Source organism: Ciconia boyciana, chromosome 2, assembly GCF_034638445.1.
Source record: "Ciconia boyciana chromosome 2, ASM3463844v1, whole genome shotgun sequence".
In the NCBI taxonomy this organism is placed as follows: Eukaryota; Metazoa; Chordata; class Aves; order Ciconiiformes; family Ciconiidae; genus Ciconia; species Ciconia boyciana.
This window is the reverse complement of record NC_132935.1, coordinates 134,484,446-134,511,100: the sequence shown is the minus strand read 5'-3', so window position 1 is coordinate 134,511,100 and position 26,655 is coordinate 134,484,446. Positions and strand designations below refer to the sequence as shown.

The following is a 26,655-nucleotide window of genomic DNA, read 5'->3' as shown; positions in this document are numbered from 1 at the left end:
TGAAGGGCTTTTTTCAGATTTTCCAGTCTTGCAACAGGGATGCAATTGGTTCCTTTGTGCCTACACAAGCTCTTCACTGCAGCCATAGAATTACCACAGAGTTAATAATGTTGCAACACTTACTTGAATGGCAACTTGCAACAAGTTAGTATTTATATATCCTTGAAGCTGTTTTGTCAGATGCTCATTCTGGCTGCATTACTTGCCAAGAGGCTATTATGACCCAAGTCCATAGCATAGACTCTGAAAAAGGTAACGTATATCATAAGAGGGGGGAAGAAAGGTCATTCCCTCTTGAACAAGCCATTTAACATAAGGCAAACATCTTCCTTTTGACAGATGGAAATGTAATCTCTGTGTAGTCTTTCAGCTTTGTTTGATAGTTGGCTTTGAAAGCTAGAGAGCAGAGCTCTCTCTGTGCAGAGCTAGGCATGAGTTTGAAGTGGTATAGGTGTGTCTGTGCCACACAGTGCATTACTGTGCAAGATCTGTAATGTGCAGAAGCAATATATTCATGTGCATGTGGTTCTCTGTTCAGCTTTGTCAGCCCTACCTCTCAGCATGGCTAATTAGCTCAGGTCAGGAATGCCTCATTAATACAACTACACCATAACTGGCTCTGCGTCTGAGGATTATGGGGGTTCTGCAAAATTCCTTATTGCGTGGTGTAAACCTTTTAAGATCCTAGGTATATAGGTGTTGGTGCTAAAGTAAACTTACTAGCCTGAAACAAACTCACACGGAAGGTCTGTCTATCCATTGATGGAAATCAGGGAAGGAGACAGATTCTAAACCATAAGGAATTCCTTATTTTCCTTGTTACTCCTAGTGGTAAAATAGGCCATTTGTATGAGAAGAAACTGGGGAAAGAAAGCAGAGAGTGTATGAAATTTTATTCAATTTTGAAATCCTTATAGTATAAAGATTAGTTCAAAGGAATCAGGGAAAGAGATAAGATGAGAACTCTTAGCCTGCTGGCTGTCAGACCAATGTAAATTTGGTAAGGCAGGGTTGAATGGGGTAAACAATTAAAGATACTGTCATAATTCCTATGCACATGAAAGAAAGAATAAGTTTACATGGAAAAATTGGAAAGAGTTTAGGAAAGAACTAAAAAAAATATATATTTGATGTCTGGAAATCTGCCCCACAGTGAGGGAATTTAAGAAGCTCACCCAAGAGAAGGTTAAGATATGACTTGATCCCGGTTTCTCCAAGGCTCCTTAATTTAGCAGACAATAGCGTAGTGAGAGCCAGTGCCTGGGAAATAAAGCCAAAAGATTCTGCATAGAAACAAATCACTTTAAAGTGGGAAAGTTTCTGCTCATTGGAATAAGGGAGGTGATAGATTACATCTTTTTAAGTCTTTAAATAAAGATCAAATCTCATTCTAAAAATACATGTTGCTTACCCAGATGTTATGTGATTGATACAAGAATTGTCAGATGAATTATCATGTCTTGTGCTATACAGAAGGAAAAACTAGTTGATCATAAGGTGCTTTCTAGTCTTAACATCTGTTCAGGTATTTCTTCATGTTTGAATGTCTTAATTTACAAACTTAACAGTGTTATTCATGGTTTTATACAATATTTTTACCAAGCATAAAATAGAAACAAAACAATCCCTTGCATAAATACGATCATAGAGAATCCCATGCCTTTTGTGGCATTTAGATCCAGAACTTGGACCATTTCAAGATCTCTGCTGCTGCCACCACAGTGTGGGTATCAATATTAACCTACTGTCCTTTATGTGTAATGGTTACCAAAGGAGCTCTGACACACATACTTTTCCAGGGTGCTACACAGTTAATAAATAGTCCTCAGAAAAATATTAGCTGTCAGCATTCCTGGAGTTTATGCCTGGATTTAGAGGGAAGACAGCAAAGATATCAGTACATGTAGCAAACCACAGAAATTTAATACTGTCAGCCTGGGTGTTTGGACTTCATGGTTTAGATTTAGATTTGCCTCGTTTGCAATCTCTCTCTAAAATGAAGGCAATTATCTGTGTTTGGTTTCTCTGGGCAGGGAAGGTAAGAATTTATTCAATACTAAACACTTTAAAGGATACAGCTGTATTTTAACAGAAGAGAAGAGATAAGGGAAGATACAAGACATGACCTCCTAGCTTGGACTGGCATGAAGTGGGACGGAGAGAAAAAAAGGGCTCACCTAATGATGTGGGAGAGGAGCTGCACAAGTTTGTGGTCCCAGTTACATCATTTGATTTGTCTCACACTAGCTACTAGTAATGGGATGTGAGAAAGAGGGCAGGAAATCCTAATGGCTCTTAGCTCTTTTTAAATCTATGTCTGCTTTCTTAGGGGTACAAAGAGAAGTTGTGGTGACTCATCTACCAGTTTTATATCAGTGGAATTATATGCAGCACTGTAGTGACACTTTGCAGTTCAAGGCTTTTTCAGTTGTCCTTGTGGTCCCTCTTCTTGCCTGCCTTCCTAGCATGTTCCCATTGCACATTATGCCAGTTCATCAAAACAGCTGTTTTCATAGATGCAGAGTTATTTTTAACTAATGTACGTGGTCAACCTGTTCAACATGCCATAACTGCATATATTTTTAGAAGGACACATTTTGCAGTTTATGGCAGGATTAAAACTGGATTTCAGAAAGGATCTCTGGGGAAAAAAACCTTCTACTGATTACAAGGCAAAATTACACTGATGTGGAAATCATTAAAACAACATGCTGTGACTCGGTGGTTAAAGGACATAAAAGATACCTTACAGCAAACCAAATGTAATGCAAGGGGAAAAAGACAAACAGACTGCCAATTCTGTATATGCTCAGGGCTCATTGAGGGAACCACAGAGCAATTGTGAGGCTGCTCTGCACAGCTGATTGTTAGTTCCCTGGCAGAAGCAGATGCATCTATCCTGTGTCTTCAATGTTTCTTCCACTACTTTGTAGGGAGATGACGAGAGAGACCTTGGTGCAGCCCTCTGGACTTTTTGCTCCAAATCAAAGCTGCTTCTTTCTGAAGCAGAACAACACTTCCACAGCCACGCAAGTCTCTCCAGGCACACCACTTTCTGCTGAAATTCCAGCTACTGATTCATCTCACCAAGTTCCCTCTTTTCCTTCAGAATACTGAATCTCATTTTTAACTTCATAATTAGGGGGGAAAAAAAAGGCCTTCCTGAGCAAGCTTCCCAGGTTCACTCAGAGTTCCTCAGGCTGATGATATTAAATTAGGGTGGGTTTAGCATCTTAACTCCAATCAAATTTTGTTTTACCAAAAACATTCTGCTTTTTTCTTTTTTTTTTCTTCCCCCCCCCCCCCCCGCCGGAGACTGTGAGTCTGTCTAGCTAGCCCTTGTACAAGTTCTAAAAATATTCTTCAAAATCTGTCTCCAGATGCATGTACAACAGCTTTGTGGAACTTGTTGGAGGTTTATAGTGGAGCTAAAGATGTCACTTTGATACAGGAAGGGAAAGCTAGCTAGAATCATTTCGGGCAGAAAGATTATGCAGTAATATCTACAATGATATGGTAGTCTAATACCAGTCTGCTTTTAGATATTTCTAAGCTTTTAATTATAAAAGGCTCCTTTTAACTCCTTAACCTGCCTGGGACTGGGATCTGAAAGGATTAAAATGGCTTAAAACATTGTACTCTCTTTTCCCTCTATCTTCAAAATTCTGGTATAAATATGACTTTGTGATTATGGCTTACTGCATATAAATTTCCTATTGAATATGACCTGCCTCACTGTCCTTCAGACCTCCCCAGACCATCTGAAGGGAAATTCATATGTCCTAACGCAACAAATATATATTGAAGATTGTGCAAGACAAAGATTTAAAGCATATTATATGCACTTTTCTGCACAGTTCGCAATAAGAACTGTTGATTGTTGTAAATTCAAAACATGTGTGTGTTTCTCATAGGCTGAGGTTCTATGAAATGCCAAGAATAGCCTAAAATATAGCCTAAAATATTAAAACGCACATTAAGGACTTACCAGCTAAGTTCTATGCACAAGGTTCAATAAGTAACCCCCTTCAGGAAAAGTGTTGCTTGACCTAGTAAATAAGAGCTGAATATCTCTGAGAGAGTCTGAGCCAGCATCTGCTTTTACAGCAGCATGAATCAGAAATAACTGCGTCAAGGACAATACATGCTTCATCTTATTTAGATTAAAGTGGATTTTGGTGCCCAGCCTTCAAGCTATTGGTGTAGATATGTTGGCTGGTCACATTCTGAAAGTTGAAAGTTTTGGGTTTCATACAGTTGGGTAGGTGGAATAAGTGTCCTTTCAACTGTACCAGTAATGAAAACATACAGAAAATATTTCCTTTACAGTCAGACTCTGTATGCAGTTATGGAACAAAACTTCAGTAAACAAAGTGAAACATTTTCTAGAATTCCCCTACTACATCCATATATTATGGTAATTTACTTTGAATTTAAGAATTCTGATCCTCTTTGTATGTCTCAGGTAGGAGCAGTCATCTTTGTCACATTTGTTCCTAAGTCTTTTGAATTCCAGCTTTGCATTTTCAAGGTTTTTATTATGCGGGGACCAGCCAGTTTTTCTGCATTCTACAGGCTTGGCAGCAAAAGAAAAAAAAAAAAAAACAAACCAATTTAATCTTTTGTTCTCTGGGGCCCAGATCTCTCCTCTCTCCTTCCAGCACACCCTGAAAAGCAGCAGAAGTGGTGTGGTTGTATTTCATAAGTTACAGTAAGGCTTCAAACATTGTGAGCTTGGAGAATGTATCCTCCTTTCCTTTCCAAAGCATGAGAAAGTGGCTGTTGCACTGGGCTACTATGTTGGATACAGAAGAATCAACTATTCCCCTGCACCATCCCATACTCTTACTACCATGCCGGGAAATGAAGTGTTTATGATAAGTAAATGGGTAGTGTTATGGTGTGTTCTTTCATGTCATTCCTGAGCAGATTCTGAACTGCAATTCCAAACCACCCTCTAGGATCTGAAGCTACAATTCCTAGTCCTGAGGTGTTGCAAGATACCTCTGTATGAACCGTGATTTTACAGTTGTCCTCCAGAGCTAGTGATGCACCTCAGCCAGGTAGTTCTGAGGTGCATTTTTGAGTCATTTTTTTATTTTACTCTGGCTTTTCTTTGATAAGGTCCTTTTACACTCTTTGTACTGATGCAATGAGGAAGGCAATCTTACAGAACCACCTCCTCTGGTTCTATGTCCAGTGTGGATTTCTTCAGCCTGTACAAAAGTCTGCAGCCCATTTAGAAACTAGTCCTGCCTTGACAGGCTGTGTCCAGAGCTGCAGCAAAAATGCTCCCAGAAGGCGTACATACTGGGGACAGATATCTCTCATGTTTCCTGTTGCTGAGGAAGAGGAGCATCAAGCTGAAGGGGCCATGGCACCTATAAAGAGCCCAAACAAGATGGAATGTAGTAGGGGAGACAGTCTAAAGGTAGGACCTGGGAAGGGGAGCACTTTCCTTGAGCAGAGATGCCTTAACATCTAATTCTTTTGCTATGACAGTATCTATATTCTTTATGAACTTGAACAATCTCATTAGCAATTACTAATGTACGTAATACATATTAGTATATCAGGGCCATAGAGAAGATTCAAAAGCCATTTGAGACAGTAGATAAGTGAAGAGAAGCCTTATAAGGTGGACCAGTTTTTCACTCGCAAGCTTAGCCATCCAACTAATTTTCATGAAGTTTAAGTGAGAGCCTTAAATCACAGTGAAGATGTTTCCTATTTGTAATTAGATGGGAAACTCCCTTACAGACTTAGAAAATCCTAAGATAATTGAATTAAAGCTTATTTTATACCATATAGATTCACAAAACAATATAATTTCTAGATATTTTTATGGCATGGCTTGAATAATAATAAGATTCTATTGACACTTGTCTGGGAACGTGGGTGTAAATCACCAAATGTTGCCAGTCATCAATAATGCTCACATCTCAGACTCATGTTGAAGTGCTGGGCTTTACAGCACAGTCATAGACCCACTATGTAACATACGAGTGATTTTATATGAATATTTTATATTAATATTATTCTGTATATGGTCTGTTACAGATTACATCTTCCATTTTTCATGGCTATATGAGCCAGTAGGTCCTACTGTAAAGTTTGGGGTCAGTTAAAGCTGCTGCCTTAATATACACACTGCTTTAACAGACCCCAAACTCTATGGTGGGTGTGCAGAATTGCCAGTGTGTTCTGACCTTGACCATGTCTCTGTTCAGCCTTTGTTTTTCTCCTTTGTGAGCTTGATTCACCCCTTTAGGAACCTTTCAATGTGTTGTGCAAAACTGCAAGCATGACAGTTCAGCTTTGCAAGATCTTTCTAACAAGAAAAAAACCCAAAAGATCTGTCTAAAATCTCTGGTTTAGATTTCATTTTATTTGTCATCTTTTATGAACAAATTACGAAATATACTTCATTCACAAATTGGAAATATTTACAATTTCTTTACAACAAGGCATTGTTGAGGTTTTGATTTATGGCATTCTTAGAGCATTCTGTCTTTCAAAACAAAGACATTGGTGTTGTTTTCAGCACACTGTTCATTTACACTCTGAATGTGAAATGGGAGCCTTTTGGAAGAGTAATTTGCACTTTCTTTTGATACAGTCTACTGGGAAAACTGAGGCTGAATACATTTGCAATGTGGGGAGGGGGACTGTGCAGATGCGTTGCTGGTACCATGCCACATGGTCTGAAGCCATCATATTACACCAGATGCTGCTAAGTGGGGAGGAGAAAGAGATTCCCCTGAGCCATCCTTCCTCTGCCCTCTTCTCTTCTCTTTAGGAATCCTGTGACTGGGCTAAATATGGTCCAGTTTAATTTATTTTTTCTGGTTTTTGAGTCTTCATGAGAAGAAGAGTCTTGAGAAGTCTATTTCAAATACTATCACAATTCTGTAAAGTTATTCAGACAAAAAACCAAAAGAGAGTAGCCAGGAAGTGAATAAATATTGTATATCCGCAAAATGTTTAGGAGACAAATTTTGAACATGTTTCTAAAAGGGAAATGCAACTGTGCTGTTCTGCAGTTGTGACATGTGAGCCATAAAAGCTAAGATAGTTCCATTTTCTCAATTTCTTGGAGTCTGTTTTTTTCCTGAAGAAAATTCTAAAACCACTTCTTTCCATGGAACTTTTTAAAATCTCTTAATACACACTTCCATTATAAATCAGATGTGGGCCACCATTGCTTAGGTTGTCTGTCATTTCCTGCAACAAGAATAGAAAACACTGATTAAAATTGCAATTATTTTATGATGTTTGAAATTTAGTTAGCTAAGGTTGTAATAAAAATTTAACAAACTCTGAATTTCAAACATTCAGAAAAACTTTACATTTTTAGTTGGCTTGATAAATCTCCCTGTAAAAAAAAAAGAAATAATTTCTTCCTACATAAATTAAGTACATTTGAAAGCTAATAGACTCATTGATACTGATTGAGTTGGACATTACTCTCAGACCACATATACAGCATTGATGGCATCCGTGAAAATTTTGTGACGTTGTCCTTTGAAAGTGCATCAACTCAAGCTTGTATGGTAATCTACAAAGGAACAAGATGGTAATTAAGTCTTTGTTTCCATTCAAACCTTTTTCTGTGCTGACATGCTACAAACAGATGCCATTCGATGCTAGCTGGGATAGACATTTGGGAAGTAGGTCTAGATCCAAACAGGATCTAAGGGTTGTGACTGCTTGCCTTCGGATGGGACTGATTTTGGTTTTCCCTTAATATGCCAGACTACAATTTTTAGCAGTTCAGCAATTGCTACTCAAGTGGCAGATGAGTCATCCTGGAGTAAGCTGACCTGATCATGAGTCGGAATCCTAAAGCACCTAAACTAAGATTTGTTTGGAGTTAGATTTTCTAATTCTCAAATTGCAATCCAAACAATACCTACTTAGCAGCTGTCTAAGCCTGGATATGGCTACGTTCATTAAGCACTTCTCTGACCTTCAAGGCTGCAAAGCCATGTGGAGTTTATGCTCACAACTGCCTTATTCTGAGAAGTCCTAGGCCTATTTCATACCAAATTGAATCAGGATGCAGAAATGAAGTGATCTTCTGCCTATGTCCAATGACAGACCCCAGAGAACATCCGACGATGCCGAGGAATGGGCACATATAAAAATGCAGTTTTGGCTATTTTTTTAAAATTCAGGTAGATGAGGTAGAGGTGCCACTGTTGGGCTAGTTCTAAAATATTTTTCCATGAGAACCAGAAGCTCTTCTCTGCATGGAAAGATTAAATTTACCTCTTCCACCTCCTAGATGTAGTTGGAGAAAATGTGGAAGAAAAGGGATTTGTTTGTCCCCATTCTTGTGGAATTTTCTATGAAGAAAGTAAAGCAAGATTCATTGGGCTAAATAGAGAGAGAGAGAAAGACAGAAAGAAAGAGCCTGACTTTATAGCATAGTAGCTGAGATTCTTGGTAAAGAGAAGAAAATTCTGGGACCTGGTCTTTATTCCTAGTCTGACTCTTTCTCTCTCTTCTTTTAATCCACAATGTTTGATTTATAAATAGTTTGGGAGGCAGAAACCAGAACTCAAAGTTTCACATAAGGTGGAAGCAGTGGTGCTTCCTCTCTCAGGTGTTACCAGCTACATTTTGAAGTAGATTGCAAGACTTAATTGTTGCCTCCACAGTTTTTGAAAGAAGGGATGTTCTTTTCCCCTCTACAAAGTAGACTTGGGGCCATCAAACCAAGTAGATTTGCCAATTAATACTCCTGAATCAAGTGTAAGTTTCAGAGAAAAGAAGCTGTGTAAACTTACTGAATTTTGAGCATTTTCTACTACCCAGCTCTCCATTTGGCAGGTGATGGTGTTGGATGTTTTTGTATGGTGCCTTATTCTCCTCACATACTGAAGAGAAACATGCACGCCTAACACTGAACTCAGGATCGCTGTCTGGGGGCTGCCTGCCCTGAAACAAGGCACTACAGTTGCCTATTTGTAGGTGCCTAAACCCTTTGTTGGATCTATGCTGAAGATACCAGTCAGCTGGGAAAGGGACCAAGAAAATCAAAGCCATTTAATATTAACTATCAGTCAGCCACAGTTTGATAGTAATCTGTCAGAAGACTACTCATGAGCAAGTGTAAGTTTCCTTTTGTTGGCTTATCACTTGAATCCTCTGCAGACATCAGCTATTAGAATATCATAATTTCAGAAAATATTGAAAATCATTTTCCCCCAATATTTCTATTTTCAAAAATAAAAGTATTAATAAATTAAAAAGCGTTGCTGAATTCAAGAAATGAAGGAGCACACAGATTAGAAGCAGAGTGAGTCAATGGTGGCAACATCCAAATAGGACCATTTGGATGTCTATAACTAGGGTGAATATTTTAAATACTCAACTTACTTCCAGATTGCAGCGTTCACCATGTAGAATTATGTCACCACCTGGAAGCACCATTTGCCTGACTCAGAGTGACATCACAGCATCAGCCAACTTTGATTAGCTGAAACTATGACTTTCTCTTAGAGGTGGCCCTTCCTGAAGTGACATAACAACATGGTAGCTCCCTAGTGTTCAGCGTACCTTGGAGGTAACTCTGGTGTCGGGGGGACCACCGGGCAGCTGGGCAGGTCGGTTATTTCAATACCCCTCAATCTCTAATATAAATATAACAATTATACAATAAATATAGCAAAACAAATGCACATGCAGTACATGTCTATATTACTGTATATCAGTATAAATATACAAAATAGTCTTATATATAAAACACTTTAAAGCTAATTTCTAAATCAGGGCGTAATTTAATGGAAGTTTTTAAGTAGCCTTTTATTTTTAGGGACATGCCTTGAGCTAATGTACTCAAACCTGCCAGCAGCAGGCCATCCGCAGGCTGTAGGTCTAAGAAGTCCCAGATCAGACCACCCACGCATGCACACTTGATTCTACAACACACATGCAGGGAGTCCACCATCGGTGGGGCGCATCCCACATTCGCTGAGCATGTGCAATACGGTTGCTCTGCACATGCATCATGGCCCTTCACCCAAGATAAGTGGGCACCTGGCAGTCCTCACTGCTGAGTGTGTAAAAGCTCAGTAGATCAACAGGCCAGGAAAGGAGGCAGTGAACTACTGCTATACGTGGTCATCCTCAGCCCAAATTGATAGAGTTGGCAGGTGTTTGTATTTTGAAAGGGTTTTCTTCCCAGGCTATTTCTGGGTTTTTTACCTCTCTTTCTCTCAAATGGGCTTCATCTTTGTCCTTGTTGAGGCAAGAGCCTCTTTGAAAGGCAGGATCTAGCCTACCATCTGCAAGACCATAGTCATACTTGCCTACATAGCTCATCAGAATTCTGCTTCATTTTAAAATGAGAGGGAGAACTGTATCTCTTCCCTTGATTTTATCACCCTGTTTTATGTTATTGTTGTAACCTATACTATTTAACTTTTTAAAACATGTTTCAAACATCGTTGAACTTAACTGTGATGCAAACTTGCACATGGAGGTTTAGATGAGCAGTCCACTTGACTTTTGTTCTCTTCTCTACTCATTTCTCAAATGACAGGCATTGGATACAAAGTCCAAATGTAGAGCACAGGGTGTCAGTGAACATTTTATTCCTCAATTATGAATCAGATCTGTAAATCCAAGGAGCTGATTTCAAGAATTCTATTCAATTAATTATTTTGGCCCTACATGCTCAACTTTGGGACCTTAAGTTTCAGCACCTAAACATAGACCTAGACACCTTGGTAAGCTTCCTTTTAACAGAGAAAGGCAATAAATGCTCAGTGCTGCTGCAAATCCAACGAGTTTCATTTAGGTGTCTAAATATGCCCTTAGGTGCGTAGGTTTAGTCATCTAGGTTTGTGAACTGTGGCTTTTGTGTTTAAATAACCTACTTTATAAGCTGAGTACTTGGAAGAGGAATAAATTGATTAAATCCTGGAAGCATGCAATGATGTGGTTACAGAAAGCATTCTGTGCTTTTTCACAGTACAATACATGATAATCCATATTAATAAGGCTTCCAATTATTTATGAAGTGCTATATTTAGCAGCTGAGCCGTTGAATAGCTATACAATGGAATTATGTTGAAAATGGATGTACTTCATTGAAATGGATGTACTGCAAATATACAGTACCTAAAAATAGCTCCATATAATGCAATGTAATAAAGCTTACACAGAATGGCAGCGTTTCATTTCCCAGAAGCTCTTTCTAATGTAAAACTGAAAACTGAATACATCTCTTGCCAATTGTAAACATTAACACATACAGTAGCATTTTAGGAGAAGCAGAATAAGGGAGGTCACTCAACTCACTTTTTCTGCCATTTCATGGGAGTGATGCAATGAATGTTCTCTTTCGGAGAACATTCGCCTTTGTTCATAGCTGGCTAGCCGACAAGTGAGCCATGAAGAAAGGGTGCAACCACCAATTCCAATGCATGCAAGAGACATGGAGGCAAGATGCAAAGAATAGAGAGCAGACGACTTCTTTGTCAGAGCACGAAGAAATTGAAAATTTAAGATTCCTCCAATCAGTCCACAGATGCAACAGGCAGAAAAAAGTATCATCTGTCAGGAAAGACAAGAGAGGTTATGTCACAGCAACATTTTTCAGAGACAGATTCATTCATATAAAAAATGAGACTAACCATAACTTAATACTTCGATAGCATCATGGACTGCAAAACACTGCACAGACACTCATTTTTAACTCCCTCAGCTCCCACAGAGCTCCAAGGGAATACAATACCTTCTGGTGTACAAGAGTTAAGATTGATGTTGCATGTAAGATAAAGTTGGGTAGAATGAGTTGCTCATGTTAAAAGCTAGTCAATGGAAGGACTACTAGGACGCAAATCTTCTGATTTCCAGCGTTTCATTCAAAACAGTAACATGACAGAATGTGTCGTAATTTTCTGTTGTGCAGTTTCTCACCACTCCTCAGGAGTGAACGCCTCATGTATTCACAGGGAATCTCTCTTGCTTTGTGTGCCATCTGACTCTGCCCCTTGTTCAATTCTAATTTGTTTAGTCAGACAGCAGTTTGGAGGCTTTCTACAGCTTTTGTGGGGACTTCAAAAGTGTTCAAGGTGAATGCACTGGACAAAGAAGCAAGAGAAACAACAAAGAAATCTGTGATGCAGCTCTGCAGAAGGTCAGTGTGGTGACTGTGTGTGTGTTTGTTTGTTTTTAACTTGGTTAAAATGTTTCTGGGAACTTTAGAAGGGTGTGAAACAGGCTGCAATTAATGAGACATCTTTAAAGACCTCCTATCACTTTAATCACAAAGATGCCACCCTGGTTCAGGGTGTCCTTGACCCACAAATGACTCGAGGGAAAAAGACCTTATTATGGAGACACTGCTAAATTATTGTCTTCTTCACTTCCCTTGGTACTGCTGGCCTGTCAGATGTTGATCTAGATGGGCCTTTGGTGTTACTCCATATGGCTTTGTATATGTACTTATCTACTGTGGTAGGAACAATTTATGGAGCCTTACAAACCACTTCTGTACACAACTGTGATGAGAATTTCGTCAGGAATGTGACATTCAGGCTGCATGCTGCAGTCCACTGGGAAGTGACTATTCCATGAGACCACCAGAATAGATGGCTTTTAGAAACTGGTTATGGTCTACGTGCTTTAAGAAATGAGACTGTCATTGTAACAGGGTTTAGGATAACACATTGATATTCAAAAATAATCTGAGAGAGATCTTGATTCCCTTCACACTTATGCTGGTTTTACATGACTGCCATCTGTGTATGGCAGAATAATCAAGCTGACAGAAAATTAAGCCAGACATTATCACTTATGATAGGATCATGTCTTTAACGTAAAGTTCTGCTGTGACTTGTATAGTAATAACACAATTTTGCTGCAGTCAGAAGAATTACTGTACTTCTAATTCTTAGAAGAGACAGAAAACATCTGCCATCACTTTAAAACTGGCTTATTCATGATTCTGATTGCAAAAAGAACTTATTAAAACAGCGAACAGCTATGATATCTAGAATCAAACTTGGTCAGCAGCCTCATTGAGGTGGCAGCCCAGTCGTGCCACACTTCACAGAAGTGGGTTTTTGAAGGAGAGAAGTTACAATCCAGTGAAGTTATTGGGCAACTTTTTATTGACTTGGCATCAATTTGTGTCAACAGGTTTTCCATCTATATTTATCCAGACAGGGATAAACAGGGATGTGTGGCTTAAATAGGCGTGACCTAAATAGGCCATTTCAGAACTGCCTTGTTTTGCTTGATTAACCCAAAGTGCTGATTGCTTTTTTGGACTGCTGACTTGCAATTTTTACTGACTTTTTATCAGAACCACTTGGACACAGAAAGCCCCCAGTAAGGAGTTCAAGTTAGATAAGTATGGTTTTCAAATACTTATGTGTTATATATGCAGTGGAAAAACTTACAACAAGTCCAGATTTTTTTTTGGCGCACAATATTCCACATATGCCACAAAGCAGAAACTGCAAAGGAAGAAAAATACCAATTATTTCATCATTTAAGGTCTCAAGTTTAAATCCTGCTGTGTTGCTGTAGTGGTGACCACAGCAGTAGGTTAGGCAATGGTTACAGTTGTTGCCAGCATTTTTATCACAAACCTTATGTTTCAGGAAGTTATAACTCAACCATAAACACACTTATCCGAGAAGAAGAAACTGGAATGAGAAGTCAGACTGAGGATGATTACTCATAAAAAAAGAAAAAAATCCTACTTTCAAGCTGCCTGGGTAAACAAAACATGAAAAAACCCCTCCCAACGTTGCAAGCAAAAGATGCCTTTTTGCTCTTTTTTTTTCCTCAGAAAAGTTCAGCAAGGCAGAAGTCAGTGATACAAATCATCTACTTTCAAGCATAGCTGAGGTACTTAATGCCCTGATCCTACTGTGTGAATGACTGAGGGATCATACATGGATTGTTGTCCTCAAGACAGTGGAACTCTGGGCAAGAATGCAGTTCAGTCACCTCTGTGGATGCAGGTGTAAATACGAGTACATCTTTTGGTGTGGCTACACTGAGCATGCAGGAAAATCTGTTTTAGGGTCTAGATATCCCACTTCGCAGAAGATAGCATGAAGGTATCTATACTTTTTTTCATGTAGTTCCCTTTCGACAACTCATCTGCTAATTGTCACATCAAGCATTAGGCAAAAACTGATTAACAAAAAGAGAAACAACCCCTACCAGCTTATATGAATAGTTGTTAATACTTTTTAGTGACCTACATCAAAGACCAATGACATTCTCTGACGTCACTTTTTCCTCCTACAAAAAAGTTTAACTAGGGAAACAGTGAACAGTCCCTGAGGGAGCAGTCGTGGTAAGAACTACAGTAGTTGTGTGAAAGCAATAATGCCTTCTCCAGGTGTTTGTAATACTGTCAGAAGATTTCTTCAATACCTCATAAACTCTTTTATTAAGAAATCTGTGCTACTTATTTTCGGTAAAGCTAACCCCACGCCCCTATTGGGAAGTAATTTTATAGTTTTAAAACTAGATTTTTCCGCATCCTTTTTGCACTGAGATGGTATTTCTAGCAAATGGCTCTGGTTGACCTTGATTTAGGATTAAATCACAGAACAGACCTGGCTGTTACATAAGAAGTGAAAAAAAATTAAGCAGTTCCTATACAGCATTCAGGGTCCATGTAATATATTGCATGTACATCTAATTTACCCTCCAAAACTTTGCAGCTTCAGTATCTCAGTTGAAGAGGTGCTTTAATACATACTTTATCTCCCTCCAACTAACGTAGTTCATGCATATAGCTAAGCATAAGCCTTGAAATGTATTTTTACTCTGAGTTAGGCCCATTGAATCAGTTCCCCACAATGCATATGGTTAAATTTCATATATTATTTACCTCTACACTAAGCATAGGATGTGGACTTAATACCAATCTGATTATGGAGAGGGCTGGGTCATGTAGACCATGGTGCTGAATAGCTCAGGGCATACCAGACATACAACTGGTAATTGCTCCTGGAGCTCACCCATTGGAATAACAATCGAAAAAACAATGGGAAGGGCTCCCTCTGTCCCTTTCCCACAGGCAGAGGAGATTTCAGCTCAGAACTATCACATCTGCCTTGTAAGTTTTCACTCAGGCTTTCTGTGAAGTTTTGGAGCTTCACTCCAAATCCTGCCATTGCAGATTGCCTTCAACTGCAGGCATGCTTCAGATTTTCACATATAGTGTTTCGTATTTCTCAGCATTAATGCAGAAACCTCAAAAAAAAAATTTGTTGAAGACATCACTATAATTAAGTTCTGTTCAGTCAGACTTGATAAAGCAGATTAATAATATAATTCTCTCTGTAGTGACTGACTAGGGTTAAAAGGAAAATCTTATAAAGAAAAATTTATGTGTTCTGGAAAGCTTACAGAAAGGATCTGGAAGATGCCATCAAAGATAGTTTCAACTTGTCACAAGTGTATGTTAACTAGTTTAAAAAGCTGGGGTTTTGATAATTGAAAGAATGAGCTGAAAGAATAGGTCACCCATTTTTTCAAGAATGCTCCAATTCTGCTCCTATTAGAGTCAATAGATTTTTTTACCACTGATTTCAATTGGAGAAGACTTCTTATTTCCATGGTACAGTCTTTGCTAGCCAGAAGGGAATGTAATGAACAAGTTATATTAGCCTTGTGTATGACCAAAGGAGCAACAAGCAAATTACAGATTCACTCAGCATTAGAACCCACCAGTTTGGGCAGTTATGCTATTCTTTACTGTTTTTCAAGGACAGGACACATACCCTTCCAAACCACCTTTATGTAGTGCCATATACATATATATTACCTAAGGTATTTCCCAGTTGAAATCCGAAGAATAGCGAATGAGCTAATCTGCAAGCCCTAAGGTACTGGCTTCTCAAAAACAAGGGGTGACTACTGTATTCTTTAGCCGTTAAAGTATCGGAGGGACTACCTGGTTATACATACAAACTGGGGGACGAGAGGCTGGAGAGCAGTCACGTGGAAAGAGATCTGGGGGTCTGGGTTGACGGCAAGTTGAATATGAGTCAACAGTGTGCCCTGGCAGCCAAAAAGGCCAACTGTGTCCTGGGGTGCATCAAGCACAGCATAGCTCGCTGGTCGGGGGAGATGATTGCCCCACTCTACGCTGCACTGGTGTGGCCCCACCTTGAGTACTGTGTGCAGTTTTCGGCACCTCAGTAGAAGAAAGACACCAAACTATTAGAGCCTGTCCAGAGGAGGGTGACCAAGATGGTGAAAGGCCTCGAGAGCAAGACTTATGAGGAGTGGCTGAGGTCACGTGGTTTGTTCAGCTTGGAGAAGAGAAGGCTGAGGGGTGACCTCATTGCAGTCTACAACTTCCTCAAGGGGGGCAGCAGAGTGGGAGGTGCTGATCTCCTCTCTCTGGTGACCAGAGATAGGACACATGGAAATGGTATGAAGCTGCGTCAGGGGAAGTTCAGGTTGGACATTAGGAAAAGGTTCTTCACTGAGAGGGTGGTCAGTCACTGGAACAGGCTCCCCAGGGAAGTGGTCACAGCACCAAGCCTGTCAGAGTTCAAGGAGCATCTAGATGACGCTCTTGGACATATGGTTTAGTGTTAGATAGTCCTGTGAGGAGCAGGGAGTTGTACTCGCTGATCTTATGGATCCCTTCCAACTTGAGATATTCTATGATTCTATTATAATATTTTATTTTGTCAGGGTCTGTATGTATACTCTGTATCTATTTTCTCTTTCTGTACATCTGCAATATTTATACATATACACAAGGAATAATATGTCCTGTAGTTAAAGAACTCAACAGAGAACTCAGGGGAGTTGGGTATTCCTAGTTCTTCCATTCTTCTGTGTGAGCTTGGGAAGGTCATGACAAAGTTTTATAATCTGTATGACTATGAGACAAGCAAGTTGTGAAACTGAATGCACTAGTGTGCCTGAACATGTTAAAAACCTTGAAACAAAAGCACTTGGGCAGTAGGAAAGGCTTAATATTATTTGGGGTTTTTTAGACGACAGTGTGTTACATTCACAGAGAAAAGGCTTGCCCAAAAACCAGTATGGTTATTAATTTATGACAGCAGGTATTTTGCTGTTAAAAACAATGGATGAATTTGAGCCATGGTGTCAGGCAATTAAACCTCATGCAAAGCTTTGAAAATGTTGAGCCAAGTTTACCCCTCTCTTCTGAGGTTGCAGAGGAGGCTGCTTCACTGGAAGCAGTAGAAACCTGCTTTACCAAGAATATTAGCGATACCTGGGGCACAGGAACACTGCTCCTGCAGAGTTGCCTTAGCTGTGCTTCTCAATGTAAAGACCTCTAGAAAAGTTAGGAAGTCAATGGGACATTATGTGATTGACTCTGATAATTGCTTTTTGATAGATCAGCTAAGGACTCAAGAATTCTTTTTTTGGTGCTATAGTAACTTCCTGTAAAATTTTTCATGTCGCAGTGTTGTGGTCAGCAGTAGTGCAAAGTAGATGGGAGAAACTACACTAGCTCTTTGTACCAGAAAAAGAATGTGAGTGCAAATGAGACTCAAAAGGAATTTCCTATGTTTGTTTGTCTTTTAGTTTTGAACTCTTCTGCTTTATAATACTGCCAACTGGAATACAGCCACCAGGGGCTCTGCTGTCTTGCCACTCTCTGTCTGTTCTTTTCTATCCTGAAGGACTCATCTTCATGTCAATATGTCATACCGTTTAAACTTGACTTGTGACTGTTGAGCTACTCTGGACTACAGTTTACCCATGACTAACTAATACTGTCATGGTGAGGACTTGCTCCTTTCCACATGATCATTGATTATCCTCAGTCAATTTTTACCAACCTCTTGGACTCTTTAAATGTACTTACATTTTCTAACTGTGTCAAACCTGAAGTAAGTTAACGCAAACACATGCTGAAAATAAGTAAATCAGGAGTGGAAAAGAAATATATCACTGAAGATAAGCTCCTTATAAAGAATGATCAATTGTTGGAGTGTTCACAACTCATGCCGAGAATAAGGCTAAAACATTTCATGAAGGATAAGCTAAATTAATAAGCCCTCCAAAATACCCTGGGAGCCAGAGAGGGACATTCAGCTGGGACTTGAAGCAGATGTTTCACAGTTGGACTTTCGTTTTAATTACTATTCATCAGAAAAATCATAAAAGGCTAAAAGATCCAAAATCTCCCTTAAAAACCTACATAGACCGCTATTTGCAACCAATTCCCTTTATTTCTGTGGTTACTTTTGGTTGCAGACTTATTAATACCTCCTATGATACATGATATTTCGTGTTAAGTCTAGCAGAGGAAGCAGGGATTGAATGTATCATACAATAATAGATAGGGGCAGAAACACTCTTGGGTGATGGGTAAAAAATCCAAAGAAAGACACTACAAAGCACAAAAGGTACTTAAAGACTCAGTGGGCTGTGAGTGCCTCACTCTCCCTTTCAGTGAAGATTTGTGGGGACCTAGCAGAGTCAGAGTCCTTCTGATAGCACTAGTGTGATTGCAAGGTGATGCAGGAGTGTCTAATTGTCTGTGGAGTTTTTGCCATTCACACTGCAGCTGTGCCTGCTTATGTTCAATATGCGTATTTGAAAATCTCTCTTTTGGTCTGTTGAACTTTGGAATAAAGAACCAAAGACCTCCCAGAAAAGGAGAATGTTTATTTTGAGCCTGCTTTCATTTATATTAAATATGGGCTTGAAACAAAACCTCAGATCCAAACACCCAGAAATTTTGGTAAGGAGGCTGAAATCTCAATTTAGATTCAAGTTCTGTGGTTTGGATCCATCCCTGTTTCATATTTTCTGGAACAAAAGACTTGGCCTCATTCACTTTCTCCTGGAAAAAAGGGGCTTTCTTACTGGTAGTCTGAAAAAAAAGATTCCGTTTTAGTTATATCTGCAGAGAGCCAAAGATTTGTTGGTTTCCATCATGCAGAAGAAAAGGAACTATTTTTATTTTGTATATTGAACCTAAGAAACCTTTCTTTCTTCTGTTTTGAGGCGGCAAAAGCAATGGTGAGTGTAATACCACTGGGAAAATGAAAAATGTCTATGGAAAATCTTTCTGGAGAGAGGCTGCAGAAAATAGTAGAGAAAACCTGTTGAATATAAGGACTACTTGATCCTTAGTTAGTGTTCCTGACAAAGAAGAAGCCCAAACTACATACACTGTGTGTAAAGCCCTCCAGTGTTCTGGGTCATCCACATGTATCTGATGAAATAGAGGAAGGGAAATTATTCCAAATTTCAATATAACACAGTGAAAATGCAAGCATATCATACCTGTTCAAATAATCTTCCACTTGGAAGAATAAACCATCAAGACAATCAAGAGCTTCACTTCTATCTACTCTTGTCATGGCTTAAACCAGAAAATCTGTGTTTTACACTAAAACTGTATAAACATGTGACTACCATGAGAATACCCAGGAATTTGAAATTAGTAATGTCTAGAAAGGACCATTCTTTTTAATAATCTTGTTGCTTCAACTCCATCCAATTGAGAAAAAAGCTGAAATCCCTAATGGATGAACTGAGCAGAGAAGGTATCTCTAATTGTAACTCTTCTTTGAAATAGTGTTTCAGAACAAGGATTAAGTTCTCTTAGTGCAGGCATAAACAGCACAGAATCCGCTCATGAAAACAAAGGCATCAACCTAGAGAAAAATTACAACGGGCAAAAAGAGCAAGCCTCGGTAGTAGGTTTGCCTGTTACCTCCATGGAGAAACACAATAATCTTTGCAAAAGGGGGATGGAAACTTCTAATGACATTGTTGTCCCATGCAAGGGGTTGTGGGGACAGGAATGTCTGGCTGGCTGCAAGTCATCCAGATCCAGAACCAGAAGCAACAGCATTGCCACAACCCAACCTTGTGTCCCACCAAATCTGTCATACTGAGAGGGGAGCTCTGCTATTTGAGGTGAGACATAGTGTTAAAACATGTCTAATCTGAGCTAATACCTTGGACCTGGCAGTGTGTTGTTTGGTTATATCAGCTCCGGTGGTGCTACAATTCCCACTGATTCAAGCCATATTCAAGCAGTTTAAGTTCCATCCCAGTCCCTGTGATTAGTGTTTCCGTGCATCTGGTTCTAGGCCTGCAGAGATGCTTTAAAAATGGGAAATGGTTTTTAGAAACACTCAAGGAAATTTAGAAGTGGCTTTCTGAACCTGAAAGTCTACCTGCCATCAGTGATTCAAAAAACCTCTGGTCATCTGGAAAAACACTCAAATTCTCAGCACAAAATAATAATATTTATTTACTTGTTTAGGGCCTATTAGAATAACAAATAGTAAACAATGCTTTTTGTTGGTTTTGTGTCAAATATTCAGTTTAGAGTATGATTGCTTTTGTCTCAAAAAGTAATAAATTAAAGATTATTCTCTGCAGGTGAACTAAAGTCTTATCTCAGCAAAACATTTAAGCATATGCTTAATTCAGTCTTTTTCAACAGACCCTCTTAAATACAACCCAGGAACTACAAGTCCCCTTGCCTAGACCATCTTCCAGGTTTGTTTATGCTTCTGGAGTGTCTGAATGATGAAGAAAACCTACTGAAAGACTTCTCAGCTGGAGTGAATTGTCCTGGTTCCATGCAAGGCAAGAAGCTCTCACACTTGGTACATCCTCCCTCATCTATAGGTACAGAACTGTCTCCAGCTTCCACTGAGCTCACTGGCAGTGCTGCGATTCATTTCATCAGGAGCAGGAGCCAGCCAGAAATATGGTCAGTTTGATGAAAATGCAATGCACATGTTAAAATAAAGTAGGATCACATGCATTTTGTCTGCTTGCTAAACAATAACGTGATTTTTTTTTAGTGTTCTTTTGAAAAAAAAATAGTTTGACTGTTCTTTCCAAAGGAAACTTGGCAGCAGTAAAAACTAGATGCAAAATTTAATGTTTTAAAATTTTAGGCCACCAACATTGATTTAACAGACTGAAATTATGTTCGTGCTCTGGGAGAGCTCCATACTAACTGAACCTTTTTCTTTTCCTTCAAATCCTGGATTAAAAAAAGTCATTGAAATAAAATATTTCAAGTGCCAACTTGGAGCAAATTTCTGTAGCCGAACTATAAATGCAGATTTTTAATGGGCAGGCAGACTTCCACTGTGCTAAAATCACAAATCATGGAAACAATAACTCTGCCCCTACAGACAGACAGACAGACCGACCAACATCCAGAGAATGCATATCTCTCAAATACATTTAGATATTTGTCTTCTTAAGGGAAGAAACTCTTGAGGGGCATAGCCATAAGTGAATCATCAGGTATCTCTCTTGCAAATGAAGATAGATGGCATATTTGACTAAAGATGTAGCTTTTGTCTCATTCTCTCTCTGTCTCTCTGTGAGAGAGTCTCATTTATAGCAAGAATTTATTCACCACTGCAGAATAAATGAGAATTAGAGCCATATACATACGTGCGTGTGTGAATACATAGTCACTAATCATAGTGGTAGTAATGCAACCATTATGTTCTAAATATAGATGGGAAAGTATGTGACCATTTAAAAATATCTGTGAATACTTTTTGAAATATTATCTTGTGATTTCTTTTGTTTGTGCAAAAACCTTTGCTATGGATGCTGTCATTCTTGCTATGTTAGTGTTAGTGGTTCAGCACGCTCATTGGTTGGATCATTTCTATAGTACGTCATATAATTGACTTGGAATGGTGGATTTCAGAAATATACCTCAATTTCTGGAAAAAAGAAATCTTGTAGACACTGAGTACAGCCCGTGGAGTAGATTATGCCAATACAATCATAACAAACAGAAAGAAAATCTAGAAATCAACAAGATGTTCACCTTAGGTTATATGGGACTGTATTCTTTTTTTTTTAATTTAGCAGCCATGGCCTATTTTAAAAAGAACAGATTGAATATGATGTAAAATAAATTGGCTAGTCATCTCCACATGCTCCAGATAATTTGAGAAGTCAGTCACACCTTCAGTTTTTTTCTTTTAGCTACTTTTTAAACAACTTCTACTATTTTAATCCAGCTCATCTCCAATGAGAACAACAAATTTAGAAACTGTTTTCCCATTTCTGTGCATTTTTGATGTAGACGTTGTCTAGGCTTTCCATTTCTTCATTTTTGTCTACTCCACTTTCCCTGGCTTGCTTGTACATAATGCAGGGCATGCAATGATCAGAGCACTTCAGCCCATGCTTAACTTCACTTGTATCTCTAATCCTATGGGTGGGATTCACATGCTTAAAGTTAGGTCCGTTAGTAAATTATCTGGCTGAATGGAGACAGTGAACAATAAGAACAACTCTTTTAAGAATAAAGTTAATGTGCATCAAATGCAAAGCATCATAGGGAGGCAAGTACAGGAGATAGAATGTGCATGATTTTGAGATGCCCAAATTTTAGGAATTCAGGTTAAGGTTTCCATGGTGATGCTATCTTCATGTGCTTGTTCATGAACTTGGGCCTCTGCTGAGTTCCACCCACATAAGTAAAGGATAGAGTTACAGGTAGATTACAACAGGAGACATGACACTGTTCAACTTAACTCCAGTGTTTAGAATCATAACATGTCAACATATTAGTTTTTCCTTTAATGTCCCTTTCTTTTCCTTATTGTTCGTTTCTCAAAGGAAAACGTTGATTCAAGTGTGTGAATTAGAAAAAACTAACATATTTTATGCAAGCCATATTCTTTAATACAGGCAACATGAGCTCGGTGTAAGATCCAGTGAGCAGAAAGGCAGTTTATGCCATTTCTGCAGCAGGGCAATTCTGAGGATTGTGCAAACAAACCTTTCTCCAGTTATTTTAATTTGGACCTAGTTACCCATGGCCCTAAGGATCCCTGGAGAACATTAGATCTCTGTCCCCTTTCTTGTCCTGTCTCACCTGCTAGTCCTCTAATCAGAAGAACACAACCTAACAGATAATTTGAACTGCTGGAGTGGTACCAAGAGGGTGCCATAATGGTGACATTTTAGACCAAAGATCTTTAGTTCAAGGCAAAGTAAGTAAGCTTTATAACCATGTCACCCCACTCTGTGTACTGCTGTGATTTCTCATTTCCTCAACTACATGAAACATAAGCTCCTTGCTTCCACTTTACAGTTTCTTTGTGGCCTCTCTCTGCCTACCTAATCTGCAGTTGTTTGCTCAGTTCCTAGCAGCTGATGCCTGCTCCTGCTGGCTCTGGTTGTGGGCATCCTTTAACCACTTGTTACATTTTTCAAACAGTCCCTTTGGGTTCCCTTCCATGCCTCTGCACTCCCATGTGGGGAGAATTTCCTATAAACACCTGCAAAATCACTTCATTGTCCTCTGTCTTATTCCTCTCTAAAACTCTACCTACAGACAGCTTGAAATCAGCCAGACTGCTGGTGTGTTAGTGCAACCACCTGTTATACCAATCAATTTTGGTTTGTTGTTTCTTTATACTCCCTTACATCCTCTTATCCTACATCTGTTTCTTGCTTTGATTATAAAGTCCTTGGAGCCAACATATAATGTAATAGGATCTTAATCTATGGCTAGTACAAACTCTGGGGTAACAGAAACCATAAAAATGAATGAGGCAGTTGTGCAGGAAATGTGCATCGTCATGAAATGGTATCAGCTGTGATAGCATTGTCACAAAATGCAATCGCTGCATAAAATACTGATCTCACTGACTGGTCAAAACTCTTTGACGTCAGTGAACCCCAGGATATTGCCCTCTGTCATTAAATCTTCAGATAGACACATGTTTTTGAGTAATCTTTTTTCTTCATCAGCAATGATCAGAAACCTCCCTCTTTGACATGATTTTGATAATATCATTACCTGTTGGCCACTGTCTTGTCTTATCTGGTCTTCATTCTCATTTCTCATCTACCTGTTCTGCAGTGCAGAATTATGTGTGTGTTTATATACTGCCAAAAATATTTATGACTGTTGTCAATAATTAATAATTATTGACAGTGAGAATAGTACAGGAAGCACTTTGTCAGAATCAATCTATATATTACAGGAGGTTACGCTGATTAATAACCAAGATCATCTTATCTGAAGCAAAGCAAACAATCTGTTTAGAAATACTGCTGTACAATCCAAGCTGGCCAAAACCAGCTTTGGAGTTCAAAAATGCCCACTCATGTTTAGGCTGAATATTCAGTATTTCCTACTCCTTGTTTCATAAGTATAAATAACCATTTGGAGGAAAATTCTTCCTAGAAACATGCATATCTCAAACTGAAAAAATAAGAAACGTTTTTGAGAAGTGAGAAATGCTCTGTGATATGAACATGCTGCTTCTATTAACCCGTTATTGGTGTTTGATTTTTTGTTCATTTTACAAGAAGCTCAGGGTGCCCAGATCATGAGAACATATCTTTCCTTTTCCTTCCCATTTCCTCTTTCTCTTTTTCCTCCAAAAGCTCAGAACTCAGCTAACATACCCTTGACATTATTTTAAAATACCTCTTGACAGTCTTGTCGTAAGGGACAGGGCTGTTCTTTTTTAAAAGCAAAACTCACAGTCAATTTAAAGACTGTAAGCTATGGCCCGTGTTCCACTCGAGGCATCGGGCTTTCCCAGGTGTGAGAACGGGTTCACAGAAAGTTCAATTGTTCACAGCAAAATTGAAAAATGAAAAGGAGCGAGAAAGAAGGGGTCTCCCCCCAACACACACACACATCTCTCCCCCCCCGTGCCTCCCCCCTCGCCCCACGAGTATGCAGACTGTACCCCATGCACATCGGAAATGGCCCCGGCGAGGCTCTCGGCGCAGCATGCACACGCGGAAGGGAAGAAAAGGGAAGGAAGGGAAGGGAAGGGAAGGGAGGGGATGCCTTCGCACGGTCTGATCATCACCATAAAGAGTTAAAGAGAGAGTGAAATGGCTAACGTACACACACCCCGCTCCATACCGGAGAAGAGTCTCCCAGCTGAGGTTTATGCTCTGTGAGGACCAGGCTGAAACTGACCGCCCCCACGGCCACGCTGGACACCCCTAACCCTATCTCCAGCACGGAGAGCACCAGGAGGCTCCCGATGATCTGGCTGCTGGTGCACATCCTCCCTCGGTCATCCTTCCTTCCCGATCAGCCGGGGAAACCGCGCATCCTCCTTCTCCACCGGCGCTCCCGCGGCCCTAAGTCGCCCCCAAACTTTTCTTCCTTCGCCGGCAGCCGGGGCGGAGCGGCGCATCCGCGGCCGCCGGGCGCTGCCGAGAGGCGGCGGGGCGGCCCCGGCGCCGCCGGGCCCCGCGCAGCGCCGCGCAGCGCCGCGCAGCGCCGCGCCGGCAGCGAGCGCGGCCCCGGCGCCGCGGAGCTCTCCAAGGTGCCGGCCCGGCGGCGGGGACCGGGCGCCGCTGCCGGCCGGCTGGGCAGCGCGGCGGCGGGAATGCGGCACCACGCTCCTCAGGGGCTGCGCCTCCTCCGGAAAAGTCGACCTTGTCTGATCGCCTCCTGCGCTCTCATTGAAATGACCTCACTGGGATTTTTTTTTTTCTGTTATTTCTCTCCCCCCTCTCTTCCTGGGCTGGGGGTGGGGGGGAGAGGAGTGTGGCGAGCCCACCCCGGCTATATTTATGTATGAATCGAGACCCAATGCACGGGCGAGGCGCTACGGCAGCCCCGCCCCGGGGCCACAAGGCACGGCACCTTCCTCCGGTCCTCCCCCCGGCACCCCGGCTCGCACACCTCCTCCGTCCCGCGCCCGATCGGGCTGGCGGCGGGACGCGGAGAGCCGTGGCAATGCCAGCTGCAGGCTGCCGCCGCGCAACGCTTCCGTAAAAGGTGAGCCCCCTTGACGGGGTGTGCGCAGGCCTCCCTCCTCCCAGGTGCTGCTGTCAAAATTCAGGAGGAAGTCCGTCTTCCTCTCGTATTAGCGAAAGGGCTGGAGCCTGTCACGTCTCGCCGCTGCAAAACTCTCTGGTCTCTTCCAAAACACTGTTGCCGAGATAGGCAACTGCTGTAGCCATTCTTGTCACTCTGACAACGGCCAGAACTGTGTCAGTCCTAAGGCAAATGAGCAGCAAAGCAAAATACAACAAGAGGTCCGGAGCTGCTGCTTGAGCCATACTGGATTGCTTGGTACCAATCTTTATTCCTGTGGCTCAGATACAGGGAATGCTTTGCCACTCGGACTGCAGTTTTACAATTCAGATGTGCTGCACAACATGGTAACACACAAACACTCAATCTAGCACCTTGGCTCTCCTAAATATGCATCAGCAACCTACAAACCGTTACCTTAACAACAGGGCAAAAGCACTCCTTCAACAATTATATCCCCCAAATCTAGATCATGATTCAAAAACATCAGTGTCCTGCAGGATTTACCTAATTTTTTCTATATACATTATATTTTTTTAATTCTAAACATAACATGTATGGAATTTTACCTTGTATGCAAAAATCTAGAATTCTTAACCTGTATAGAAATCCTACACCCAGGCATCAGAATCCGGAAGGGCAGTCTAGACTTATCCATTATTTTGATGGTACAGTTTGGAGGCAAGAGCATAAGATTAGCAAAGTCCTGATTTAACTTATTTTGGGGGCTCCAGAACCTGTGTCTTGTGTTTTGAGAAGACAGCCATTGAACCACTGTAATGGGGGGGGGACAGGAAGCTAAAGTGCAGAAGAACAAGCTATACATAGGTATTATATACACTTGAGAAGATTAGATCCAC

The 26,655-nt window shown here is 40.4% G+C and overlaps 1 protein-coding gene across 1 annotated transcript; it reads right to left on the bottom strand.

The window, feature by feature from the left end:
* Positions 1 to 7,161: 7,161 nt before the first annotated feature.
* Positions 7,162 to 25,033, bottom strand: TMEM196 (transmembrane protein 196). The gene is made up of 4 exons (XM_072851617.1): positions 24,887 to 25,033; positions 13,419 to 13,475; positions 11,311 to 11,565; positions 7,162 to 7,224 (listed from the first exon to the last, which is right to left on the bottom strand). The coding sequence occupies exons 1-4, from the start codon at positions 25,031 to 25,033 to the stop codon at positions 7,162 to 7,164; spliced, it is 522 nt and encodes a 173-aa protein (XP_072707718.1).
* Between the last annotated feature and the right edge of the window lie 1,622 nt (positions 25,034 to 26,655).

What these genes read in the sequence shown, in the direction of transcription:
- TMEM196 (XM_072851617.1), bottom strand. Translation starts at nt 25,033, where the DNA reads ATGTGCACCAGCAGCCAGATCATCGGGAGCCTCCTGGTGCTCTCCGTG. An exon ending in AAAAAAAATCTGGACTTGTT is followed by an intron (nt 11,566 to 13,418) that starts GTAAGTTTTTCC and finishes CTTTCCTGACAG; the next exon opens with ATGATACTTTTTTCTGCCTG. An exon ending in CCCATGAAATGGCAGAAAAA is followed by an intron (nt 7,225 to 11,310) that starts GTGAGTTGAGTG and finishes TTCTTGTTGCAG; the next exon opens with GAAATGACAGACAACCTAAG.